This window comes from Peromyscus maniculatus, chromosome 9 (assembly GCF_049852395.1).
Source record: "Peromyscus maniculatus bairdii isolate BWxNUB_F1_BW_parent chromosome 9, HU_Pman_BW_mat_3.1, whole genome shotgun sequence".
Classification (NCBI taxonomy): Eukaryota; Metazoa; Chordata; class Mammalia; order Rodentia; family Cricetidae; genus Peromyscus; species Peromyscus maniculatus.
The window spans coordinates 100,955,469-100,980,517 of record NC_134860.1 but is presented as its reverse complement, the minus strand read 5'-3'; the positions used below and the strand labels follow the sequence as shown (position 1 = coordinate 100,980,517).

General features: G+C 41.2%; 1 protein-coding gene across 31 annotated transcripts in view; it reads left to right on the top strand.

The window, feature by feature from the left end:
- The first annotated feature begins 15,013 nt into the window (after window positions 1-15,013).
- Window positions 15,014-25,049, top strand: part of Mycbp2 (MYC binding protein 2) — a 245,859-nt gene continuing 235,823 nt past the window's right edge. For 17 of the 31 annotated variants that reach the window (XM_076545493.1, XM_076545490.1, XM_076545488.1 and 14 more), the window contains exon 1: window positions 15,014-15,430. In XM_076545493.1, coding sequence (XP_076401608.1) covers window positions 15,135-15,430 — 296 coding nt within the window. In that variant the 5' untranslated portion in view covers window positions 15,014-15,134. The remainder of the gene's footprint in view (window positions 15,431-25,049) is intronic. The other 14 variants (XM_076545511.1, XM_076545506.1, XM_076545504.1 and 11 more) reach the window with 1 other exon arrangement.

Below are 25,049 nucleotides of genomic sequence, written 5' to 3'. Positions count from 1 at the left end.
GAATCCACAAGGATGACACCAGATTAGACTACTAGCAATAGTGGAGAGGGTGCCTGAACTGGTTTACCTCAGTAATCAGATTGGTGAATGCCCTAATTGTCATTATAGAGCCTTCATTTAGTAACTGATGGAAGCAGATGCTGAGATCAGGCTGAGCTCTGGGGGACAAGTTGAAGGGAGGGGAGAGGGATTATATGAGCAAGGGGGATCAAGACCATGATTGGGAAATCTACAGAGACAATTGAACCAAGCTCGTAGGAACTCAGAAACTTTAGACTGACAGCTGTGGAAGCTGCATGGGACCAAACTAGGTACTCTGCATACAGGAGACAGTTGTATAGCTTGATCTATTTGAGGGGGCCCTGGCAGTGGAATCAGGATCTATCCCTGGTGTATGAGCTGGCTTTCTGGAACCCATTACCTATGGTGGGAAGCCTTGCTCACCCTTGATGCAGAGGGGAGGGGCTTGGTTCTGCCTCAATTGAATGTACCAGGCTTTGCCTTCTCCCCATGGGAGGCCTTACCCTTTTGGAGGAGGGGATAGGGAGTGGGTTGGGAGACGGGGAGGCTGGGTAGGAGCTGGAGGAGGGATGAGAGTGGGATCTGTGGTTGGTATGTAAAATGAATAAAAATAAACAACAAACAAATGAAAATAAAAAACAAACTTGGAAATGATTCCTCTGGGCTTGCACCATCTTGTCCACTCTCATTACCATTTGAAAGCTATATGCTTTTCAGTGGACCCACTGGCTCAGAGATCAAAAATGCCAAAGCTATTCTAGTTGAAGACATATAAGGTAAGAACCGCCATAAAAAATGAGTATATTCACTCTAAATCATACTCTTAGTTTTGAAATACATGCTCAAAATCTCATTGTTGTTATATTATTTTGGCCAAAGACAACTGTGTTTCCAGTCCAATGGTGGTCTGCAAACTCATCACTCAAGTTCTTCTTTCTATCCATATTCTGGTTCCCTGTTCTATGCTCAGATAAGCACAAAGGAAGAGCATTGCATCTACCTCCCAAGCAGATTATTGAGAACTATGGGGGATATATAACTTTACCTTAATTGCAACAAGTTAGCCTGCCATAGTCTCAAGGATGCTGGTAGGATACATACAACTATTGACCTAGGAAGTAGTTTATTCTACCAATAAGACAAGAGCCAGAGTATTAAGTGTGTGCTGGTTCCCACAAGCAGTGGACTAGTGGATATCTGTACATAAAGTGAGTTGCATATCAAGGCAGAAACTTTGAACATGGTGTGGTAGTTAATATCTGTAATCACAGAACTTGGGAAGTAGAAAGAAGGGTTTTTCCAAATTCAAGGCCAGCCTGGGCTACCCAGAGAGTTCTACATCAGCCTGAGCAGGAATTTGTCTACATAGTAGACCCCATTTCAAAGCTTAGGGAACTTGAATATTTTAAGATCAGTCCTTGGTTAACTTAACCTTTGCTTGAAAGAGAGGTATTTATGTTTTGCTATAATATATCTATTTTCTGTTCCCAAAATAAAACACTAAAGGCTGGGTATTCTATATAGAAATAAAGAGGTTTATTTAGCTCACAGTTTTGGAGGGTGAAAGTCCAACAGCATGTCAGTCCAAACAACAATCAGATGTCAGGTCTGTCAATGGCCCTTCCCAACTGCCTGAAATATTATGGTGGATAGATGGCATCATGATTGAGGCATATATGGGAAGGAGAGATTATATGGCGAGATAGGAAGCCAGAGAATAAGGAGCTAGGATTGTTAGTTTCTAACAACTTTCTCACAAAAACTGAGGTCCTAGAACTAGTTTGTTCCTTCCAAGGTTACATTCCACTGGGTTTACTTCTTAAAGATCTTACAACCTCTCAACATCACTACACTGGGGATCAAGCTTTCAACATAGAAGCCCTTGGAGTACAAACCATATCCAAACCATAGCAAGACTGATACATTATCTGTAACTTTGGGGGGTGCAGTGTATTGCAAAAAAAAGGTGGTTTGCACATCACTTGAAAGACACATGGGTGTGAGAGAGAAAGTAGAAAGAATTTTCTCCTATTACAGATGTCTCCTAGGAAACAGAATGGCAGAATGGCAGCCTTTTCTTCTAGTCAATTATCAGTAGTTTTTAGAAGAAACTGACTCATTCCCTTCCCTTTCCTTCTCCATCCTACAGGCTGACAACTTCTGATTGTCTTGTGTTCTCTTGAACCTCAGACTTTGAGTGTAAACTCAAAGACTGTGGTACCATCTCAAAGACACTTCTGTGGCCTCTAAGGAATTCCAGGCAATTTCAATTCTTAGGTACAAGGGAAGTTCCTATCACATCACAGATGAACTGAGATACTTGATACGTATGTGGATAATATTCTCCCCAAAGAAGTAATGCAAATAGTACCACAGAGAAACCTGCACATCGATATTTACTGCTGCACTATGCATGACAGTCAAATGGAGACACCCTAGATAACCATCAACAGATCAACAGAAAAAGGAAACCACATACACAATGGGCTTTGATTCAGCTATAAAGGATTAAATAATTATCATGCTGGGTAGTGGTGTTGCACGCCTGTAATCCCAGCACTTGGGAGGCAGAGGCAGACAGATCTTTGAGTTTGAGGCCAGCCTGGTCCTCAGAGTGAGTTCTAGGACACCAGGGCTACACAAAGAAGCCCTGTCTCAAAACAAACAAACAAACAAACAACAACAACAAAAAGAATTAAAAGATGTCATATGCAGGAAAATGGATGGTACTGGACGTTATCATGCTAAGTGAAATAAGCCAGAGAGGTAAACACTTTGTGTTTCTCTCATATGAAGAATATGCATAAGTGTATACACACCTATACATATATTGGGGTAGAGAGTGGTGCAAAAGATAAATGCAGAAATGGGACTGTGAAGAGGAAGAGATGCCTCAAGGGAGGCAGGAGCAAAGAGAGAAAAAAGCAAGAGCAAGAGGAGAAAAAAAAACCTTACTTAGTCTCATGTGTGAACTCTATATTTAACTGCACACACATATGTTATATGAAAACAAAAGGAAAACTATTTGTGGGAAGGAAAGAGATCAGTGTAAGAGCAGGGAAGTGTAGTTGGAAGTTTTTCCGTGTCCTGCCTGGTCTGTAGCCGCTCAGACCCAAGTAAACACACAGAGGCTTATATTAATTAAAACTGCTTAGTCATTAGCTCAGGCTTACTACTGACTAGCTCTTACACTTAAACACAGCCCATTTCTGATAATCTATATGTTGCCACGTGTTCCATGGCTTTACCTGTGTGACATTACATGCTGCTCCTTGGACAGTAGGCTGGCATCTCCTGACTCAGCCTTCCTCTTCCCAGAATTCTCCTTGTCTGTTTATCCTGCCTATACTACAGGCCAATCAGTGTTTTATTAAACCAGTGTACAAAAGCGTTATTCCACAGCATTTCCCCTTTTCTGTTTAATTAAAATGAAAGTTTTAACTTTAACATAGTAAAATTACATATAACAAACAGTTATCAAGCAAGAATTATAGTTACAATATCTAGTCTATTTATATTTGGCAAAATTAAAGAAAATATTCTATCTATCCTAAATTTGTGAGTCTAAAGCTTTATATCTGATTTATCTTATATCATAACCAAAGAAAGTTATAACTATCTAGTCTTCAACTACACCAAAGACCTCAGAAGGATACAATATTATCTAAGTAAACAGGAAGAGCAACTTCCAAAAATCTAGAATGACAGAGATAGCTATCTACCTGGACAGTCATCCAAAGTTCCTTTGCAACATTGGGGCATCCATCTTCAGCCAACAGGCCTAGAGTCTCTCAGTCACTTCTTCCTGTGTCCTATAGAATGCCTGGCAATTTCTTCTGCAAAGCAGGAACCTGAAGGACCATCTCACCTTGCAAACTTCAGTGGTCACCTTCCTATGGGTCCAGCATGTCCAGTCAATACAACATTTTGTCAAGCAGTCCAGGCAAGAACAGTTCCTTGCCCAAATGGCTATTTTTGCCAAGAAGAAGATAAACTCCATATGGAGTGTCTTCGATGCCCATCTTTCTCTCGGAAGTAAATTGGTGCTGCCAGGAGCAGACGTGTCTCATTGTCCAGGAAAGTCTAAGTTTTTAAAATATTTTAAATGCCATATTCTGTATGTCTTTGAAGTCTTTAAAGATTACCTACCTAATTGAAATTTATCTATGTATACTTAAAAAACTCAATTAACATGACTATAAGTTTGATTATCATGGATGACTAATTATTAACCTGCATTTCTTAATTATCCATTACAATTTAAATGAGTTACATAAACATAATACCTTAAACGAGAGTAGAAATATACATACAGTATAACAAAATTAACTTTAAATTTGTATAAATAAACTATACCAATGTAATACATTTTAAGCAAGTTGCTCTTTAAAAGGAGGTTCAACAATCCACCCTTTATCCTATCATAACTATATCCTATATTTCCATATCATATCCCCCTTTCTTCTTTTAGAAAAATATTGACTATGACCAATAACAATTTGTAACCAACAACCTAAACAAAGACAAACATCCATAATCCATTTTTTGAGAATATGGGCATAGTTTTTCTAGGCTACTTCCTGTTGATAAAGGGTGCTGTACTCTTATGGGGACACAAAGAAAATTTTTGGATTATGGTCAATAATCTACTACTACTACTGACTGGAGTAGTCTGTGAGGGGAAACCACAAAGCAGACAAGGAATGCATCATTCTCAGACAGGTTATGTGTTTGCACTGGTGTGTGTGTGTGTGTGTGTGTGTGTGTGTGTGTGTGTGTGTGTGTGTAATTGTTGGTGTGGTCCATACCTAGACAGGAGTGGTTTGAGTAGCAGGTATGGGTGGAGTTGGTGGTGTGAGTCCATGGTCCCTGCCTAGAGACTATTGCTACAGTAGGCTCAGGTGAATGCTAGATATCTAGTGTCTTAACCTACTTCAGAGGGCACAAGGAGTCCATTTTTATATCAAGTTTTATCTAGATGATTTATAAAACTGATGGCTGCTGTAGGAACTCACAGAGAGAGAGAGAGAGATTCCCGAATAAGCCAACAGTGTTAGTATGGCCAGCTGTGTCAGCCTCGTTTCTGGTAAGTCAGAAGAAAAGTTGATTTTTGGTGTGGTAGTAGGACTAAATTAACCATTAATATTTATTTAAAACACCGGCAGCATACGATATTGAAGACTATTACAGTTTAGTTTTGGTTGTTGTTTTGTTTTTTAATGTATGCCTCCTTGCCAATCCCTTTTCTCCTCCACAGAAGTTATGAAGTCTTTCCTCAATGGTGTATAAAATTTTAAATTTGTATCAAGAAGAATATAATAAGAAAATGAGATAGTCGTAAATGTAGAAGTCAGCCCATCAATATTACTTATGATATGGGGCCAAAGGGCCAAAGGCATGCTGTGGGGATGGCTGGAATTGCCAATCATATCTGGGGTCTTCACCTAAAGAGGAGGAATTGGAGGTGGGGCAGGAAGTCAGTTGCCAATCACATGATCTTCAGGTAGGTTACAGGGTAGAGTTAGCATTGTGAATCTAGGGTCCTTACTTGGAGAGAGGAGGCTGGAGTTTGGGAAAAGAGGACCAGTAGAGCTGGTAACATGAGTCCTACCTGAAGATGGGGGAGGGGGTAGCTAGAATGCAAACATGGGACACATGGTCCTTAGGCCAATCATGGTGGTAGGTGGAGTGGTGGTTTGGGTTTAGGGCCCCTGCCTTGAGACCAGGAACCCAGCCTCTTTGGTTGACTTTATGTTTGAGGAAAGAGAAGTTTTAGGGGTGATCCTTAGTCTGTGATAAATGACTAAAATACAGATTAGTAGGGAAAGATAGTGTATGCTCAAAGAACTTGCAAGCACTTAGAAACAATGCTTCCATTTCAAAAATAAGATTTCTTTGTGAAATCTTTTAAAAAAATGTATTTATGTTTATTTTACGTATGGGTGTTTTGTCTGCATGTATGTCTGTTTATCATATGTGTGAGGTGCCTGCAGAGGCCAGAAGAGGGCATAGGATCCCCCAGGGCTGAAGTTACAGTGGGTCGTGAGCTACCATGTGGGTGCTAGAAATCAACCAGGGTCCTCTGGAGGAGCAGCCAGTGCTCCTAACCACCGAGATATTGCTTCAGCCCTGCAAAATGTTTTTTCTCTTGCATTCTATAAATATCTTTTTTTTTTGCCAATGTTCACTTTTTAGAAGTCTTATATTGATTTTAAATAAGATTTAAAAAATTTCAAGATAATAACTGAAATTCACTATGTACCCATATCATAAGTAATATTGATGGGCTGGCTTCTACATTTACGACTATCTCATTTTCTTATTATATTCTTCTTGATACAAATTTAAAATTTTATACACCATTGAGGAAAGACTTCATAACTTCTGTGGAGGAGAAAAGGGATTGGCAAGGAGGCATACATTAAAAAACAAAACAACAACCAAAACTAAACTGTAATAGTCTTCAATATCGTATGCTGCCGGTGTTTTAAATATTAATGGTTAATTTAGTCCTACTACCACACCAAAAATCAACTTTTCTTCTGACTTACCAGAAACGAGGCTGACACAGCTGGCCATACTAACACTGTTGGCTTATTCGGGAATCTCTCTCTCTCTCTGTGAGTTCCTACAGCAGCCATCAGTTTTATAAATCATCTAGATAAAACTTGATATAAAAATGGACTCCTTGTGCCCTCTGTGAAGTAGGTTAAGACACTAGATATCTAGCATTCACCTGAGCCTACTGTAGCAATAGTAACTAAGTAATTATGGCTTGCATTTTTTCCAAAATATACTCCATGCTTTAGACCAGTGGTAACTAGCAGAGAACCATTTACTATCTCCCGAGTAGTTCAACCTGAAGGTTGATCTAAATGGTGGTTTCAGCTTAAGACATTGCCTTTCTACTGCCCTACCAGACTAGGAGTGTGGCATCTATCTAACCTCAATGGTAGGGCAGCATTTGTGCATTAGACCAAGAAAATATAATCTATCTAGTGTGCAAGGAGTTAGTGTCCACCAAATCAGGAGGACAGCATATGCCATCCAGACCAGGAAGATACACCTCTCCTAAAGAACCAAATGCCTGTATCTGTCACCACCAGGAAGATAGCTTTCATTTACTAGAAATAGAAGGGTAATTTTTTTTTCAGAGCCTACAATAAAATACATAAAATGAATTTATTTGGTTTCTGGACTTGTATACTTGCTTTAAGATCATATTTAATTATCGAAGATACATTTATGTATAGTGGTATGAAAGTATAAATACTTAAAAAACAAACTCCTGAATAAATCACACAGAAACAGATTATGAACAGTTATAGTTGTGTAGAACATAAAACACTGAAGTAAGCCATGAGAAAAACATATTTGTATACTAAGATGGTATTATTAAAAGGGTTAATAGTTTGGGGGTTTTTGTAAGAATAACTGAGCATCAGGTGAAACACTTTGGAATGACAGAAATCTAAAACAGGAATGATTTCAGTTTAATTCAAATATTAAATAGTAGATACAACAAAACTACTCATATTAAGATATACAAACAAAATGTAAGTATTAGTACCCATATAAATCTTCCTAGTAATTTTTTCAAACTAAAAAATAAGTATTACATTGGAAGAAAAATAAATATTATATATCCCATAAGAATTATATATCTTAATAATCAGAAAAAACTGATGAAGTATTTGTTTATTCATTTGTTTATATTCTTCACGTTGCTGCTCAGAGGCTTGAGTCGATTTGGGTTCAGAGGACATATTTTTAGGCAATAAAATATAAATCAATGTGTAGAATTAAAATCAAAGAAAAGACAATAAATGTATAAACAAAACAGAAATGCCTGAGTATTAGCTGTCACTTTCTTGCCTTCTTGTTATTAGGGGTCATTGTGACAGTTTCTAGCCACTGAATTGAGGGTGAAGGGATGTAAAGCATTTTTAAACTTGGCTGTTAGCATCTTATGTAAACTTTCAACTCTCTGCTCTGCTCCTTCATGTTGGAGACTACATATTCCAGATGCTAACATTCCATGAATAAAGAATGCTGTCTGACCTGTACCAGACTATGACATACGTGACGAGTAGAGTTGCATTAAGTCACTGAGATGTGAGGTATATCGGCTAAATTCTGTCAGGAAACAAGTTGCTCCAGATAATTCAAATTAATAGATTTTAATGAAAGAACTTCTCTCGGAAGTGTCAACAGAGTAAGGGAAGGACCATGGGGACAAGAAACTGTCACCACTTCTAGAACTAAATGGACAACAAGGAAGCAGAGTTCTGACAGTGGAGCCCAGGAGGAGCTGCCAGGCAGGCATCCTATTGAGAAACTGACTCAGCCATTGCCAGAGGTGCTGACAAAGCAGGGGATCTGGGAAGAATACCTTGACAGGCCTCTTCTCCACTCTTCAGTCTCCAGAGAAAGCATCCTCATTAGCTAACCCTACCTAGCACAGGGCCTCCAAGGAGTGCAGCTGCTGCAGTTCATAGCAGCCAGCCTCTGGGGGCACGAGGAAGGTCAGTGAAGGGACAAAGTAGACCTGGGAGGAACTGCTTGTGTTTGCCTGTTGTGGCAACTAGATTTAATCACTCTAATAAGGATTTTAAGCAGACTTTTAAGGTAAGTTTCTTCTTTTCAGTGCCGGACTTTAAACTTGGTATCTCATGCATACTAAGGAGGTGTTCTGGCTCTGAGTCACACCCCCAACTACTCAAGTAACATTTCGTCACACACAGTATGCCTTCAAAAAAAAAAAAAAATCCCCAGAGTATACAGAAAAGATTGAAGTGAGCCAAAATCAGGGGCAGAGGTATACGTGGAAGTAGGGAAATGACTGCATTCTCTGAGGATATTTTTTCAAATTCTTTTCAGGTAAGGAAATAAACTAGGGAATATAAATAACAGCTGGTATGAAGACCCATTAAAAAATAAATTTTCAGATGATCCAGCAATCTCATAGCAGAGTATATCCAAATGTGGAGAATGAAAGGAAGGAAGGAAGGAAGGAAGGAAGGAAGGAAGGAAGGAAGGAAGGAAGCAAGCAAGCAAGCAAGCAAGCAAGCAAGCAAGCAAGCAAGCAAGCAAGCAAGCAAGCAAGCAAGCAAGCGCTAGCTTCTGTACTTGGAATGGCCTTCACAGGTGTCCTCGAATTAATGCAAGACAGCTGGACCCTTACCAGTATACTGTTAAGTTACCTGCAGCATACTACTCCTCGATATCACCATTGGCCAGGCAGCAGCCATCAACTATGAACTCTCATCAGCCCACACTTCTGGTAGCTGGGAGATGAGAGGCTAAGTTCTGAAGGAGGGATCAGGTAAAGCATGCAGTACTACTGAGTCCACTCTTAACATCGCTCAGATCCAGTCTTTCTTATAGAGAGCTCACTACACAGCCAAGATTCTGTGTAAGGTTTTGTTTCCCCTGTGGAAATCTGGTACAGCTAGAACTCCAAATGCCTTTCTTCCACACCTGCACCCGAACACCTTTATCTACTATTAAAAAAACCAGAACTTTTAAAAGTCTTGGTGGCCCTGACAGATTTGTGCCTTTCATCACCTCCTTCATCCATCCAGATTGTGTTTGATTTAACATTAAAGCTAAGTCACAGGCACCAAGAAAATAAACTTGTAGGTTAAACATACTCTCTGTTCCTATATGTAACTGCAGCCCCTTTTATCTTTGAAGAGATAGGTCAGTTACTTTTGCTAAGATAGAGGTTCCTCCTTTCACTGGTCTCTTGAACTAAGACATGAATTAAATTAAATATAATTTAATATTCCAATGGGGCTCCTATGGGTCATCTGGTGGAAGCACGACATTGTTGAGTCTCAGGTCCCCGAGCAGAGCATAAAAAAATGAATATTCTAGGGGGTCACTGGGATCAGGGCAACTATTTTTCCACTCTGGATTTCTAAACTCCTGTTTTATTTGAGAAAAAGCATTGATGTGCTATACATGAATTTCAGAGGTCCCTTAGTGTTTAAGTATTTATAATTGAAAGTACTTTTTAACCTTAGTAATAAAAACCAACCTTAATAATGATATTGAAGTTTTTTGTTTTGTTTTGTTTTGTTTTGTTTTTTGTTTTTCCTTTTGGTGTTGTTGAGAAAGAATCTCTTTTTACAGGCCAGGCTGACCTAAAATTCATCATGTAGTCTAAACTGTCCTCAAACTTGTAGCTATGCTCCTGCCTCAGCTTTCCAAGTGCCATTACTACAGGGGGAAGCTACTACACTTGGCTTTATAGTGAATTGTTCAAAGTTGAAAAACTCCCCTTAGTAGAGTTACAGCTCATATGACTTTCTATCTTGGTTAAGAAAGCATACACTGGTGAAAATATACCATAAACATGATTTTCCAAAAAGTTGTGATTTGTATCCACATATATTTTGAAACTCATACACTTTAAGTAATATTTGAAATCAGTTTTTGAGGAATGAAAATGTCCAAATGTAACTCAGTCCTCTTAGAACCCAAGTGTGTTAACTATAGGAATATTTAAAAACTAATGTAAAAAGAAAAAGCATTAGTTATTCATGCTTATATATCAAGGCACCTGAGAGCTACTGCATGCAATTTACATTTGAAAGAATTTCAAGCCTAATGTGGTGGCTTCCTGTAGCTCCAGTCACTTGGGTAACAGTGAGACACTATCTCTTAAAAGTCAATAAACACTGAAGAATTCTAACTACTTCATTAATTTGTATGTTCAGCTTGGTGCTAGTAATGTTATCTGAAACATTTTAAATTAAAATATCATCATAGCTACTAAGAATGCAGAATTCTATAACTCTTTAAATATGGTGGTTACCACAGAAGGAAACATGTCTTCACTCTCTCCACCAATTTGTTCACAGCTATTAAGCTTGTTTTAAATGCTTTTGCATGTTGTTGTACAGGAAAACACAGCGTTGTGACCCCACATTTTCAACCTCTTTTGTGCTTGATAGTATACATGCTTTCTGTGTTGGAAACTTGTCATTGCTATTTAGTTAAAAATACTTTTGTTATTTCAGAGACTCTAACTGGACTTACGGAAATCCTCCTGCCTGGACTCAGCCTCCTAGTGCTGGGACTACAAGCGTGCACCACTGTGTTCAGTAATACATTGATCATTTAAATGAAATTTAGTTTGTTTTCTTATGTTACATACACATCATGGCTCCTGCCTTGTAATTTACTACACTAGCAAAGGTCGCTTTCATATATATTTAATTTTATATATATATATATATATATATATATATATATATGTAGAAAAGGAAAAAATGTTAATGACATAAAAATTAAAAAAAAATGTCCCCCAGATTTACAATGTCAAGTGGAAAAGAATGGTGAAAACCTGTGAGCCTAAAAGTGAAAGATGAAGCCATGGTCTCATTACAGGACGACAGGCTAGTCTTTTGAGAAATGAGCCTATTAACCACAAAGAAAAATACGCCCACAATAAAACCGGCGAAGGCAGGATCTGCCTTAGTGTCTGCTATTCTTTGAAGGCCAGTGCGTCATGCCCTGGGGTCGGCCCCATATAACACCTAGCTGTCCCAGGGTGGCCCCCTTGCTTGCACCCTGGGGAACACAGTGTTCAGGGCGGTAGCTCAGCAGCATCTAAAGCTAAGATGGCAGCGCCCAAAGGACTCGAGCTGCGCTCACACGGGCTGGAAAAAATTTTTTTTTCAAACCCTCTCTATTCTTTAATTTTGCATAGTGCGGTGCGGAGCAAAAGACCCCCTTCCCCCTGTGCTCAGGCTGCATAGGGAGGGCACTTAGGATTTAGTAGAATTCCCCCTTGGCTTCGCGTGTTGGAAGCAAAGCAAGCAAGGATATGCAGGGGTGGTTAACGTGGTCATGGTGACTTGACTTGGAGACCCCCACCCCCTCCTCTTCGTCCCCTTGACAGGTAAATGGTGACTCCAAACACCCTCGCCTTTCTGGTATATGCCCTGTTCCCCACCATCCCAGGGAAGCCTTCCGAGGTAGCTAGAGCTGCCACGGCAGTAGCTGTGGCAGTTGCAGGAACCAAGAAAAAACAGTGCGGTGCAGAGGCAGGAAGAGGAGGAGGGAAAACCCCCGCTGCATTGGCTATCAATTTAGAGTAGGGCTGCCGCTACCGCTGCCGCTGCCGTGGAAGGAAACGCTGCCAACCGCTACCTAAGTGAGCATGTGTGGGGCTCTGCGCACGCCTAGTGGTGCAGCCCAATGACATCGGGTTTGGGGGCGGGGGGAATCCAGTTGCCCTGTTTTGTCAGTACCCACGAGATTCAGGAAGGGGCTAGTGGAGTACTTTAAAGTACTGTAAGGACCTACGGGAAATTCAGGAAGAGGTGGGCGGAACCCCGAGACCAGAGCAAGATCTGTATCCATCAGAAACTCGAATTGGGTAACCATGGCTATGCCACCACCTAAGTCCACGAGAAAAGCGCCTCTGTGGATGGAAAAAAAAAGAAAAAGAAAAAGAAAGAAAGCAAGAAAGCAAGAAAGCAAGAAAGAAAGAAAGAAAGAAAGAAAGAAAGAAAGAAAGAAAGAAAGAAAGAAAGAAAGAAAGAAAGAAAGAAAGAGAGAGAGAAATTAAAAAAAAAAGGAAGGACATGACTGCTTCTAGTTATGGTGGAGGAGAAAGTTTATTGTAGATCTGAGGGAGAACGTAGCCAATAGTCAGAGACAAAGGCATCTGGAAGAGTCCAGAGTGAACATGACCCTGAGCCAGGCCATATGAGGAGAGTCGGGGAGGGGAGACCAAGATGGTGCAGGGTAGAAAAAAAGGGCCAGGTAACCAAAAATGGCTAGATTATATGGTTAAGGGCAACTGGGCAAAGGGCAGTCCAGCCCCTGGGCAGGGGAAGTTTAGGGTAGGGGGCGGGATATGCCATCCATACCCTGCAACAGGTAGGGACTGAGGAATTCTGGGAGAAGCTGGCAGCCAGGTCCACCTTGATATGTTATATAGGCACCCCAGTTAGCCATTTGTCCCGGGTTTGAGACCTAACACTGTGTAGACAACATTCATTCACTTAATCTCTATCCCTGGATGTGCAATCAGTGGGTTGGTTCAGACACCATTCCCACCCTGAGCAAAAGTCTAGTCGAATTTGTCTGACGTGTATTGCAACTCCGGGAATATTGTCACATGACAAATGGACATCGTTGATGCTTTATGTCCCCTCAGCTTTACGTGGTAGGCATTGTTTTGGCCATTAGTTAAAGAAGGAACCTTACCCAAAGACATGCGAGTTTTAAGAAGTCAAGTCAGGATCCAAACCTAAGAACTCCTGACTTCAAATCCTTTTAGATAGCCTCTTCTGGCTCCAGCAACATCAGTGCCACATTGCAACTCCCACATGTCCAACCTTTAGGGGCCTGCTGCCGCTACCCCAGGGTCTTGTTCTTTCACTCCAGAGCAGTGGGGGGATAGGAAGCATCCTGTTCAACATCGAAGTTTGTAATTTTCTACCCTGACACACCAGGATAGGAACCTAACTTAACACAGGCTACATGCTTACTACATACAAACTCCCAGACTAGTCATTGAGGAAGACACAAAAAAATAAAACAAGAATTTATGAGCGTATTTATAATGTAGGTGAAGAAAAAAATAAATGAAAAACTTGCTTAACAGGCATTAAAATATCGACTCCCCATTCTTTGTTCCTGTGTTTTTATTACCCCATGTCTAGAGAGCTTTTTAAATATTACTCTAAATGATAGGCCTATCATTTAAAGATCCAGTTTAAACCCATTCTTCTCAGCATCTTTATCCATCGAGTTAGAATTAATGTACTTCCTTACTTCTTGTTTGTATTTTCATATACTAAGGTGGAACTTTCTTTAAGGTAAATCCTTTTAAAGAGGCACAGATATAAACTACAGTAAGTAGATGCTACATTTTTGTAGAAAACTATGGTAAGATCATTGTTACCTTTAGTTTCAAGTATTCAAGAATCATCTTTGGTAATTTAACTCTGTGCAGAAAAAGGTAAGTCGCTATGTGAATACTGTCAATATAAAAATTCAGCTTTCAGTTAAATAAGGAGTCACTAAAAGAATATTTGGGACAAATAAATGCACGAAGGTTTATCTCTGAAATGCTGACAAGAGTTTGGGAATAACTGATTTGCTAATACACCTAACACAGGGGAATAATCCGTGCACCCATGCACGGATTATTATCTCTCTTAGTCAAAGCTTTCTTCGTTTGCATTTTGTTTTTTCAGATCAGCTCTTACTTCACAGCCCAAGCCGGGAACTGGATGGAACTCACTATGTAGTCCATGGTGACCTCGAATTTGTGGGCAATCCTCCTGCCTCGGAGACTCAAGTGTTGAGATTACAGGAGCTAGCCACGGTGACGCCTGGTTATCAAAGCTATTTTCAAGAGACTTAAATATAATGTCCCCACTCCCCAATTCCAAATAAAATTGCCAAAAGGACTGTTGTGCCCTGGCCAGCACTCGGCACGGTTCATCTTCACGGTGGCAGCGCGGACCTGGGGACCCGCAGCTCTGGTCTTTAGACTGGCAGGTACCTTTATCTGTCAGGTTCGGGTTCTCTCCCCGGGAGCGAACCACATTACCTGAAGAAGAACGCGGTCCCTGACAGCTTCCCAGGCACAGTCCAGGTTCTTCCTCGTGCTGTCAGTAAAACCCGGAGCCTCGGATTTCGTGTCGCTTCGGCACCACCCGGCACCCCGAGGCCGGGAGGCAGGCGGAGGGGGTGGGGCTGGCTAGGGAGCCCGGCTCGATGACTGAGCATGTGCGAGGCGGCGCGCATGCTCCGTGAGGCCGGCCGCCTCCCATTGCGGGCAGCTCCGGCGGTGGCAGCGGCGGTGGCGGCGGCGGCGGCGGCAGCGGCGGCGGCACCGCCTCCTCCTCACACTCCGCGGGTGGCGGGGTTAGATGAGCGTCCCCAACAGCGGCGAGGGCGGCGCGGGGAGGAGGAGGAGAAGGCGGCGGCGGCGGAGGAGGTCGCTGTCTTTGTAGTGTCCCTGCTGCGGGCGCCCGAGGCCGCCGCTCCAGCCGGCGTCGTTGGCGGAGGCTCTGAGGGCGCGCGCCTGCTTGCCCGCCCGGCCCGCGGGGACGAAGGCGGCGGCGGCGGCGGCGGCGAGGATGATGATGTGCGCGGCGACTGCCTCCCCCGCCGCCGCCTCCTCCGGGCCCGGCGGGGACGGATTCTTCGCAGCCGCCACCATCTCTTCCTCCCCGGCGCCGGGGGCGCTGTTCATGCCGGTTCCCGATGGCTCGGTGGCCGCCGCGGGGCTGGGGCTGCCCGCCACGGACTCTCGGGGTCACTATCAGCTGCTGCTGTCAGGCCGGGCCTTGGCCGACCGCTACCGGAGGATTTACACCACTGCGCTCAGTGACAGGGACCAGGCCGGCAGCAGCACTGGACACCCGGCCTCCAGGTGAGTCTCCCAGGCGCCCTTCCCTGCGCCGCATGCGTGTGCATCTTTCTTCTCTCTCTCTCTCTCTCTCTCTCTCTCTCTCTCTCTCTCTCTCTCTCTCTCTCTCTCTCTCTCTCTCGGTGTGTGTGTGTGTGTGTGTGTGTGTGTGTGTGTGTGTGTGTGTGTCTGTGCGCGCGCGCGCGTGTGTGTGTGCGTGCACCCGTGCGTGTGTGTCCACGTACGTACTTAGCACCGGGCTGGATGCTGGTGAAAGAAGCATTTTGGTAGATAGCAAGAGGGTGTGGTAGCCACGGTGTGTGTGTGCGTGCGTGTGTGTGTGTGTGTGTGTGTGTGTGTGTGTGTGTGTGTGCGTGTGTGTCTGTGTATGTGTGTGTGTGTGTCTGTCTGTGTCTGTGTGTCTGTCTTTGGAGGGGAAGGCAGGGAAGATGGGTACGTATCGGATAACGCTAGAGAGGGTGATGGTGCTGCTGGTCTGTCATGACACGTGTGTGTATTGTTGAGAAAGGAGGCATGGTAGAGAGGGATAAGACCTTAAAAGCATGAGGAGAATTTGCAAGACACGGTGAGGGGATGTGTTGACATTTCTAGTGCTGGAGCTGCAATGTTATTTGCACGACCTCTCCCCATCACATTCCTTCCGATAGCTGCCCTCCATAAAGGCCGCCCTCCACTACAGGGAGCAGTGGTGTAGGTTAGAGATGGTGATGTTTGTAGGATGTTTTAGATACCGAGCTAGTGGTTTCATTTTAGGAGATTTATGAATAAAGGATATAGATGGAGATTTGTGCAGACCTGAGAAGTGGTTGATAGGGGTTTTTTAGAAATGTAGTTTGATTATGTGGTTGCAGCTGCTGCCTTGTTCTGATGCCCTATCCGGCCATTTCCCTTCATCTTATGTTCTGTTTCCTGTTATACTTACAGGTTTGAGAGTACAGGGAGTTTTGTAGGGAAAATGGGAAAAATCCGAAGAACTTAAAAATATGACAACTGGTTAGGGTTTACCTGCTATCTTAAGTAGCTCTCAGATCTCTTTCAGTTAGACTGGCTACACCTTCAACTTCCTTGATATAGATGCCAAATCAGTTTCATTTTCTTTTTCTTAAAATACGGGTACCTTTTTTAGCTAAAGGCTCCCGTTTTCCTTCCCATGCCTTAACTTGTCATATACCCTGAAGGAGGATGCCTGACTCGTTTCACCTGCTTTGAGAGTGGTAATTGGGAATCACCTTTGTTTCTTCCTGTAGCTTCTTACAGAACACTCAGAAAGTCTAGTGGGATTTTAAAAAATTAATTTGGTGAAGTTTTGTTTTGTTTTGTTTTCTTTCCCTCTCACTAAATCAGCGTGGCTTATGATGGCAGTTTGGCAAGAAAGGCAATGCCGGATGTCCTTTTCTCCCATAATGAATGGTCTGGTCTGCAAGTCCAGCTATGTATCAGTATGTATTATGGCTTATCTGTTGGAGAGAGTTGTAAAGATAGAACTTTATTCACACCTTTTCTGGATAAACCAGTTGTCTATTTGTTGACAAGATTGGGTGCCTCAGTAGTTGAGTCATGGATTTAAATGTGTGTAACTACACATTGCTGTTTAGAACGAAGGTAAGAGCATCACAAGTGTGTTTCCTGCTAATGGTTTTGAAAAGCGGCACAAATCACATTAGAGAATTTACCCTGAGAATCAGGTCTAAGCGTGAGCTGTGTGTCTCTAAATTGTTGCACTGTTCTATATCCGCACAAGTTCCTCTTAAAGATTTAAAATTATTTTTTATATTATATCCAAACTTATTCAGTAATCCATGGTGTATAGTCTTGCTTTGAATTTCTACTGCTTTTTAAAAGTGACCCTTTTGTATCTAGAACTTTATTGCAGTAGTAGACAAAATTAAATCGTTAATCTACTTAAACTGGTGAATTTTAGTTTGATCAATTTCTGCAAATTGTCAATAAAGTATGAGGAATTGGTTGAGTATGGTAACCATCCTTACTTTGATAATGCCTCCCAATGCTTGTTCAAAATATTATTGTACACACACACACACACACACACACACACACACACACACACCCATTTTTACCTACAATGTTCTTTATTATGAATTGGATTAAAATTAGTCACTTAAAAGTTAAGGATGATAGGGAAGAAGAGTTGGGGTTTAGTATTATGTTTGTAGGGCACTGAGGTAGAGGAGATAGATGAGAATAGGGCTGGAATTCTAGAGAGCATCAGGGTGAAAGGTGCAAGACAAGGGAGACAGGAAAAGAAACAGAGAAGAGATTAGAAACTAAGAAGCGCACCAAGCAGTAGCACATCCGGTCCTAGTAAAGTAAAGAAAAAGTTTTCAGAAGTGCTGGATACTGAAAAAAGTGAGAACAGTTTCCCAGTCATTGATAGCTTTTGAGCTAAGTGGTCATAACTGGGATAAGCATAATGGGGGTGCAGGACGGGGTGGCGGATTGAAAGTGTTTGAACAACCTGGGGGGATATGCAGGAAGGTTATTCAAATATTGCAGGGCAAGTGGGATATTCAACTATGGGAACTTAAGAAGAGATGAGGATATTAAAGAATTGAAGGAGGGAATGAGTGATAGAAGTCAGTGAAGGCAGGTTTTTGATGACAGATTGGCCATTGAAAAAGTTAAGGGTTGATCTTCCTTTACTATAGAAAATGAAATATTTCTAAATATACAGGCTGATAATTTGTTGAAGATGGTGCCATATCTATGCTTTATGGTGATCTGAATAGGTAGCATCATTTTTTTTTTGGCATTTATTCTGTAAATAAGTATCCATGGTATAAACTATTGTAGATACTAAAGGCAGAGCAGTAAGTACAAGACAAGATCCTTAATGTTTTGGAACTTGCACTTGGTGTGGTGGTCACAACTGGTTATTTCTTGTGATAAGTAATGATGAAGCAGATGCAGCCAATTTCATGTGATTGAGCATTTATAGTTGAGCTACTCTAGGTGATAGGGTCAGCAAAGTTCTCCTTGGGAGTTGGTATTGAAGTTGACGTGTCTTGAGGAAGGAGATTTAGAAGTGCATACGAGGAAATTAGAAAGACCTTAAGAGAAGAACAAACTTGTGCTTCAGGGAACAGAAACGTAAGTGAATTTTCAGGGAATGTTGGACAAATTCAGTACTATAGATTGTTTTCAGTATAAGATTCAAGCCTAAGGAAGATAGTATCTAGGATTTTGAAGGCATTTGAACAAAGTGGCTAAGCATTTGGACTCTTGAAACTAGACTGGTTTTTAAGTCCTGACTGTCCTCTGTCATTTGCTAGTTGTATAACCTTGAATGCTACATAACCTTCATGCCTTAGTTTTCTTATAGGTATAGCGAAGATAATAATATGGGCTGTTTTGTAGATTAGATGAACAAATATTTCTAAGTACTTGGCACATTATATATTATTAAATATTAGTGGTTTGTTTTCTTTGCTGAAAGTGAGGTATGAAGGTTTGAGGAGAGAAGCAATATAGTCTTGCCTGACTACTATTGGTTTTGGGATCAATGATTGTTGAATGTAGGAATAATAACTTTATGTATTCAGTGACTGAATATGTATGCTTTTGAATGAATGAGACTGATTGAAATTATATTTGCTTGGAGAAATGGGCTGGCCAGGTAAGGCAGGAAAAAAATGTTTCATCAGTCCTCTGAAAGGTAATATAACTTTACATTTGGGAAGTGCCACACGTCTGTGGTAGAATGTTACAGATTGCAGACTGCCTTAGTTCAAATTCTAATTTGACCTCTTTTTATGTGTTAAGTTGGACTGTTTGTGTGTGTTTGAGACATGTTCAGCTCTATAGGTTCTGCCAGGCCTTGAACTTGTAATCTTGCTTCTTTGACTCCTGTTGGCTAGAGTTACAGTCCTGTGTCACCAGGCCCAGCCTGGATTTTTTTTTTTTTAAATAGTTTTTGAGATCTCATGTAAGTCTAACATCACTTACATAGTCCCAAAATAAAAGTGATTCTCCTGGTTCAGCCTTCTGATTGCTGAGATTACAGGTGTCTGTTTCTTGTCACTTTTCAGGGTAATCTAAAGGCTGTGTGCCTAAATGTTAGTTGCTGTTGTTATTATTAAAAATCATATTTAAAATTCCAGTCATCCTATGATAAACCTTCCTAGTTAGACGGTAAATGAGAAGAACTCATAGTTGACTGAATCAAGGTTGAAATGTGACTGGAGGTCCAAGGAAAACAGAAATTGAAAGCTTTTGGTTGACTGTGGTACAAAGGGAAGTGATGCCAAGAGGGGAGTGATGAGCTGAGATATAAAGGAGAGTGAGAATACTGGGTTTCCAAGTGGCACAAAAGCACCCCGCTGCAAGTATTAGCAAATGCTATGACCAAAATGAGGAGTTGGGCTCTTTTTCAGATAAACTGATTAGTTCCCTTGCAACTTTTTTCTTTTTGTTATACATGCCATTTTACTGGCATGCTAGTACTCTCCAATAATCCTAGTACTTGGGTGGTAGAGGCAGGGGGGTCAGGAATTCAACACCAGCCTCAGATACATAACAAGTTCAAGGCTAGCCTCTGGTACATGGTACTTCATCTCAAAATAAAACAGAGCAGAATAGAAATGGTCCATCCCATCTGTGCATGGAATTTGGGTGAAGTAGTCAACCCTGCAAATGTTGAGGGTTATTACTTAGAACTAACCATTTGTCTTATTAAGACTTAGTGTTGAAGTTCCTAGTTTTGAGTGTATTGTTCCTAGTTGTGAGTGTTTTGAGTGGAGGTGAAAGTTACAAAGGCAGATACTTAAGGAAAATGTTAAATGAAATCACCAAGGAAACAACTATTATGACAAAGGGATGACACTCTGGGCCTGCTCAACTTCCTGAGTAGAGGTGAGGAAGGCAGTTTGTATGTAGGTATAATAAAAGTGTTGACATTTTTATTAATGCTAGAATGTAGGTTTCAGGAGGGAGAGGAGTAGGGATTCATTCTAGGATGGGAGACATTAGCCAAAAGGACAGTATCTGGAAGAACAAGAAAAATTCAATTTTAATCACAAGTATTGGAAAAATCCTGATGGTTTTGAGCTAAGAAGAGACATTACAGAAGTGGATTAGGAAACAGTGTTGGTTGAATTAGTGTATGTGTATATCTGTGTTAGTGAATAGGTAGTACTTTTCTTCACATAGCTGTTTATGTCTGTGAATTTGTCTTGAGGCAAGACAATTTTAAAGGACCTTTTCAAGCTGAGCTTCTCCAAGGTGGTGGTTGAGGCCTTTCTGTGGCTGAATTGCAGTTTGGCTTCTGTTCAGTGCTCCTTTTTTCACTTCCCCTTAGCTGTTTATTCACAGAGCACTCCACAGTAAGTTCTGGTGTGTATACCTCCTTTGCAGTCGTTTCACTTGCTACCAGGAGCAGTCTGAGGAACGTGATTGGTTATGTGCTGGCTGCAAGGAAGGCCACATTCTAATCGTGTCAGTTGAGCACTTGCTGCTGCTGCCCCTCAGCATCCACAGTTGTGTAACTATTAAAATTACCTCCTGGGATGTGGTTTCTATGAATGGAAGTGTCCTGGTGGGTACTGTATCTTGGGCTCTTGAGAGGCTCAGGAAAGTATTTATTATAAGGGTAGTATTATGAAGCTGGTTGTTGCAGCAGGACATTGATAGATGAGAATGATAAAGAAAGGCTGAAGATAATTGGGCATGAAAGGTAAAAGGAATTTTCTTTTTCTTTTTTAGCAACATGTGGAGGAACATCCGCAGTGGGCATAAGAATGGGCTGGCTTTTAAGGTTCTAGGACGGGTAGAACCCTCATTTGCCATATCACTATCAGTGTTCCGACTGGGTTGAAATGGAATCCTGGCTCTTAGAATAGGAGCTCTGAATTGATGTATCTGTAAACTTTTGAACCTTTAAATTTCCCTGAATTCTCTAGGACTGTAGAAGTGGCTGAATTATGACTAGAAAATGCCTGCTTGAAGACTATGCAGAAGTCTGTACTGCCTCTCCTGCACCATCTACGACCTTCTCACTCTTGGCTGTAACAAACTAGTAAATAGAGTCAAGTTATAGTGAAACCTGCTTCAATGCTTCAAGGCACTAGATCTGTTACAGAAAAAAAAAAAAAAAGGAAAGGACTGTACAAGGGAGTATGCACATGTGCCTGCACACACACACACACACACACACACACACACACACACACACACACACACACACTTGTTCCTTAACTGAACTGAGATACTCTAAATCTAAAGCACCATAACAGATACATAGAACTGCCATGTCGTATTTGAATTTTTCAAAGGAAATAAAACAGTGTCTGTTTCAAATCACTAGCTTGAAGTAGTTAATGGTTTTGACTTTAGCTAATAGTACATTCTTTTGATGGCATCATATTTTTGCAAAGTTAGGCTTTTGGTGGTTGTAATATAAATCAAGTATTACTTGTCAGAAATATAGGGTGGCCTGTTCAGTCTGACTCCATGCTTGAGAATTGTTAAGTGTCCAATAGCTGCCTTTTGCACAGGGATTGTTTTAGACTACAAATCCACTTGATACCAAAGGAGGACCCATGAGATCGATTTGTCTCACCATACACCACATGAGCTAGAAGCTGCTGATCTGATAGGGCCTCAGAAGTCTTTTGCTGGCAACACTGATGACAGTACCATGCCTTGAACACCATACTCTGCAAGGATGAGGGCTTCCTTTGGTATTCCCAAAAAGAACCGTTGGGAGTGGTTCTGTGCAACATTTTCAGTAATACAGCTGGGGAGTTTGTGTTTCCTGTCTCTGTAGCCTGAGCAGTAGGAGTTAGAGATACTGGTTCTTAGAAACATTTTAGAAAGAAAACACAGAAGACTTCAGTTATACTTGAAGCTATAGTTGGTGGGGCTCAGAGCTCCAAAGAAGTCTTTCTTTGGGTGGGGCTTATGGGCCTATCTGGAAAGTATTAGTGTCAACACAACAGAGCACAGATGGTTGTCACATAATGATCCAATCAGACTTTAGTAATACTGTTATCCTCATATGATATGAGGTAATGAATTAGGTAATAATTATCCTTTATTAAAAATTGCATAGGCTTGGTGTTTTTAAATATTTGATAGACTCCATCAGAGGCACTTAATGGTATGCTTCCTCTCTTTAATGGCCTGATAGCTTGTTTCTTTTCATACTTAATAGTATCTATCATCTGGAGGTGTCATAGTTTATTGTCTGGGAAGGAATCTTGGCCACTCCTAAGTTTTGACAATTATGAATTAAACTCCTATAAACATCCATGTGCAGGTTTTTGTGTGGAAATAAGTTTTCAGCTACTTTGGGTAAATACATTCCAGAATCTGCTAATATTTGGATCATATGGTCGGGATATGTTTAGTTTTGTAGGAAACTGCCAAATTCTCTCCCCAAGTAGCTGTACCATTTTATATGTATGAAATGAAGCTTTCAGTAGTGTATGGGAATTTGTGTTGCTCCGTGTCCTCACTGACATTTAGTGTTGTCAGTGTTCTGGGATTTGGACATTCTGATTGATGGATCTCATTGTCGTTTTAATCTGTTTTACTCTGAAAACACCTGTTGTAGAGCACCTTCTCAGGTGCTTATTTGTTATTTCTGCATCTGCTTTGGGAAGTGTCAAGGGTGTTTCCTTATTCCCCCCCCCCCCACCAAGATAGTTTTTGATTTGAGAGCTCTTGAATAGCTTGGATAACAGATTGTTTTTCGTAAATACTTTCCCCATAGTTTGTATCATTTCCTTCTCATTTTATTTATTTTTTGGAAAGGAGGCATTTTTTATTTTAATAAAGTTCTATCAATTTTTCTTCCTGGTTCATGCTTTAGCATTTTATTCAAAAAACTGTTGCCATACTCAGGGCCATGTAGGTTTTTTCTTTACATCTTCTAAACATTGTATTGTTTTGTGTCTTGCATTCAAGCTGTATTTTCCATTTCAAATTAATTTTTGTGAAGGTTGCAAGAACTGTATTTAGATTCCCCTTTACTGGGTGTCTAGTTGTTACATCATTCTTTGTTTTATTGCTTTGCTTTGCTCCTTTGCTAAATGCCATTTAACTATTTATGAGAGTCTATGGTTAGTTCCCCTGCTCTTTGCTCTGTTGGTGGTCTATCTTTAAAGCACTACACAGTCTTGATCACTGTAGCTTTATAGCAAATCTTGAAGTGAGATATTTACTGTTTTCTTTTTACATTGCTTAGCTATTATGGGTCTTGTCTCTCTCATAAACTTTTGAACATTTGTCAGAATCCCGTAACTAATCTACTAGGATATTTATTGATACTGTATTATATCAATGGATTAATAGATTAGGAAGAGTAACATATTGATAATAATATTGAGTCTTCCTGTCTACTTATGGAATATTTATTGTTTCTTTCATCAGAATTTTGCAGTTATCCTCATTTAGATCTTGTATGTATTTCATTAGATTTATACCTTCATATTTTATTGTTGAGAGTATAATATTTTTATATTCCACTTTGCTCCTGGTATATAGGAAAATAATTGATTCGTCTACTGCTAACGTATCATGTAACCATGCTATAATTTCTTACTAGGTACAGCAGGGTTTTTTGTTTGTTTGTTTGGTTTTGGTTTTGTACTTTTGTATTTCCAACATAGGCAGCCATATCATCTGCAAATGAAAACCATTCATTTCTTCTTTCCTAATCTGCATATCTTTTACTTTTCTTTTTTTATTTTATAAATTTAATTTTACATATCAGCCATGGATTCCCCTGTCCTTCCTCCTCCCACCCCCCAGCCTTCCCCCCCAATTCTCCCCCCATTCCCACCTCCTCCAAGGCAAGGTCTCCCTTGGGGATTCAGCTCAGCCTGGTAGATTCAGTTGAGGCAGGTCCAGTCCCCTCTTCCCTACACCAAGGCTGAGCAAAATGTCTCACCATAGGCCCTAGGTTCCAGAAAGCCAGCTCATGCACTAAGGACAGGCCCTGGTCCCACTGCCTGGGGGCCTCAAGCTAATCAACTGTCTCACTTATCCAGAGGGCCTGATCCAGTTCCATGGGGGCTCCTCGGGGATTGGTTCATAGTTCATGTGTTTCCACTAGTTTGGCTGTTTGTCCCTGTGCTTTTTCCAATCATGGTCTCAATATCTCTTGCTCATATAAGCCCTCCTCTCTCTCACTGATTGGACTCCTGGAGCTCCACCTGGGGCTTGGCCTTGGATCTCTGTATCTGCTTCCATCAGTCACTGGATGAGAGTTCTATCATGACTGTTAGGTTGTTTGGCCATCAGATCACCAGAGTAGGTCAGCTCAGGCTTTCTCTTGACCATTGCCAGTAGTCTATTGTGGAGGTATCTTTGTGGATTTCTGGGGACCTCTCTAGCACTCTGCTTTTTCCTATTCCCATGGGGTCTTCATTTATCATGGTCTTTTATTCCTTGTTCTCCCTCTCTGTTCCTGATCCAGCTGGGACCTCCCACTCCCCTAAGCTTTCTTTCCCCCGACCCTTGCCCTCCATTCCCCTGCCCCCTCAGGTTGCTAATGTAGATCTCATCCATTTCTCTGTCGTTGGGTGATCCCTGTGTCTTTTTAGGGTCCTCTTTACTAGGTAGCCTCCCTGGAGTTGTGAGTTGCAGTCTTTGCTTTACATCA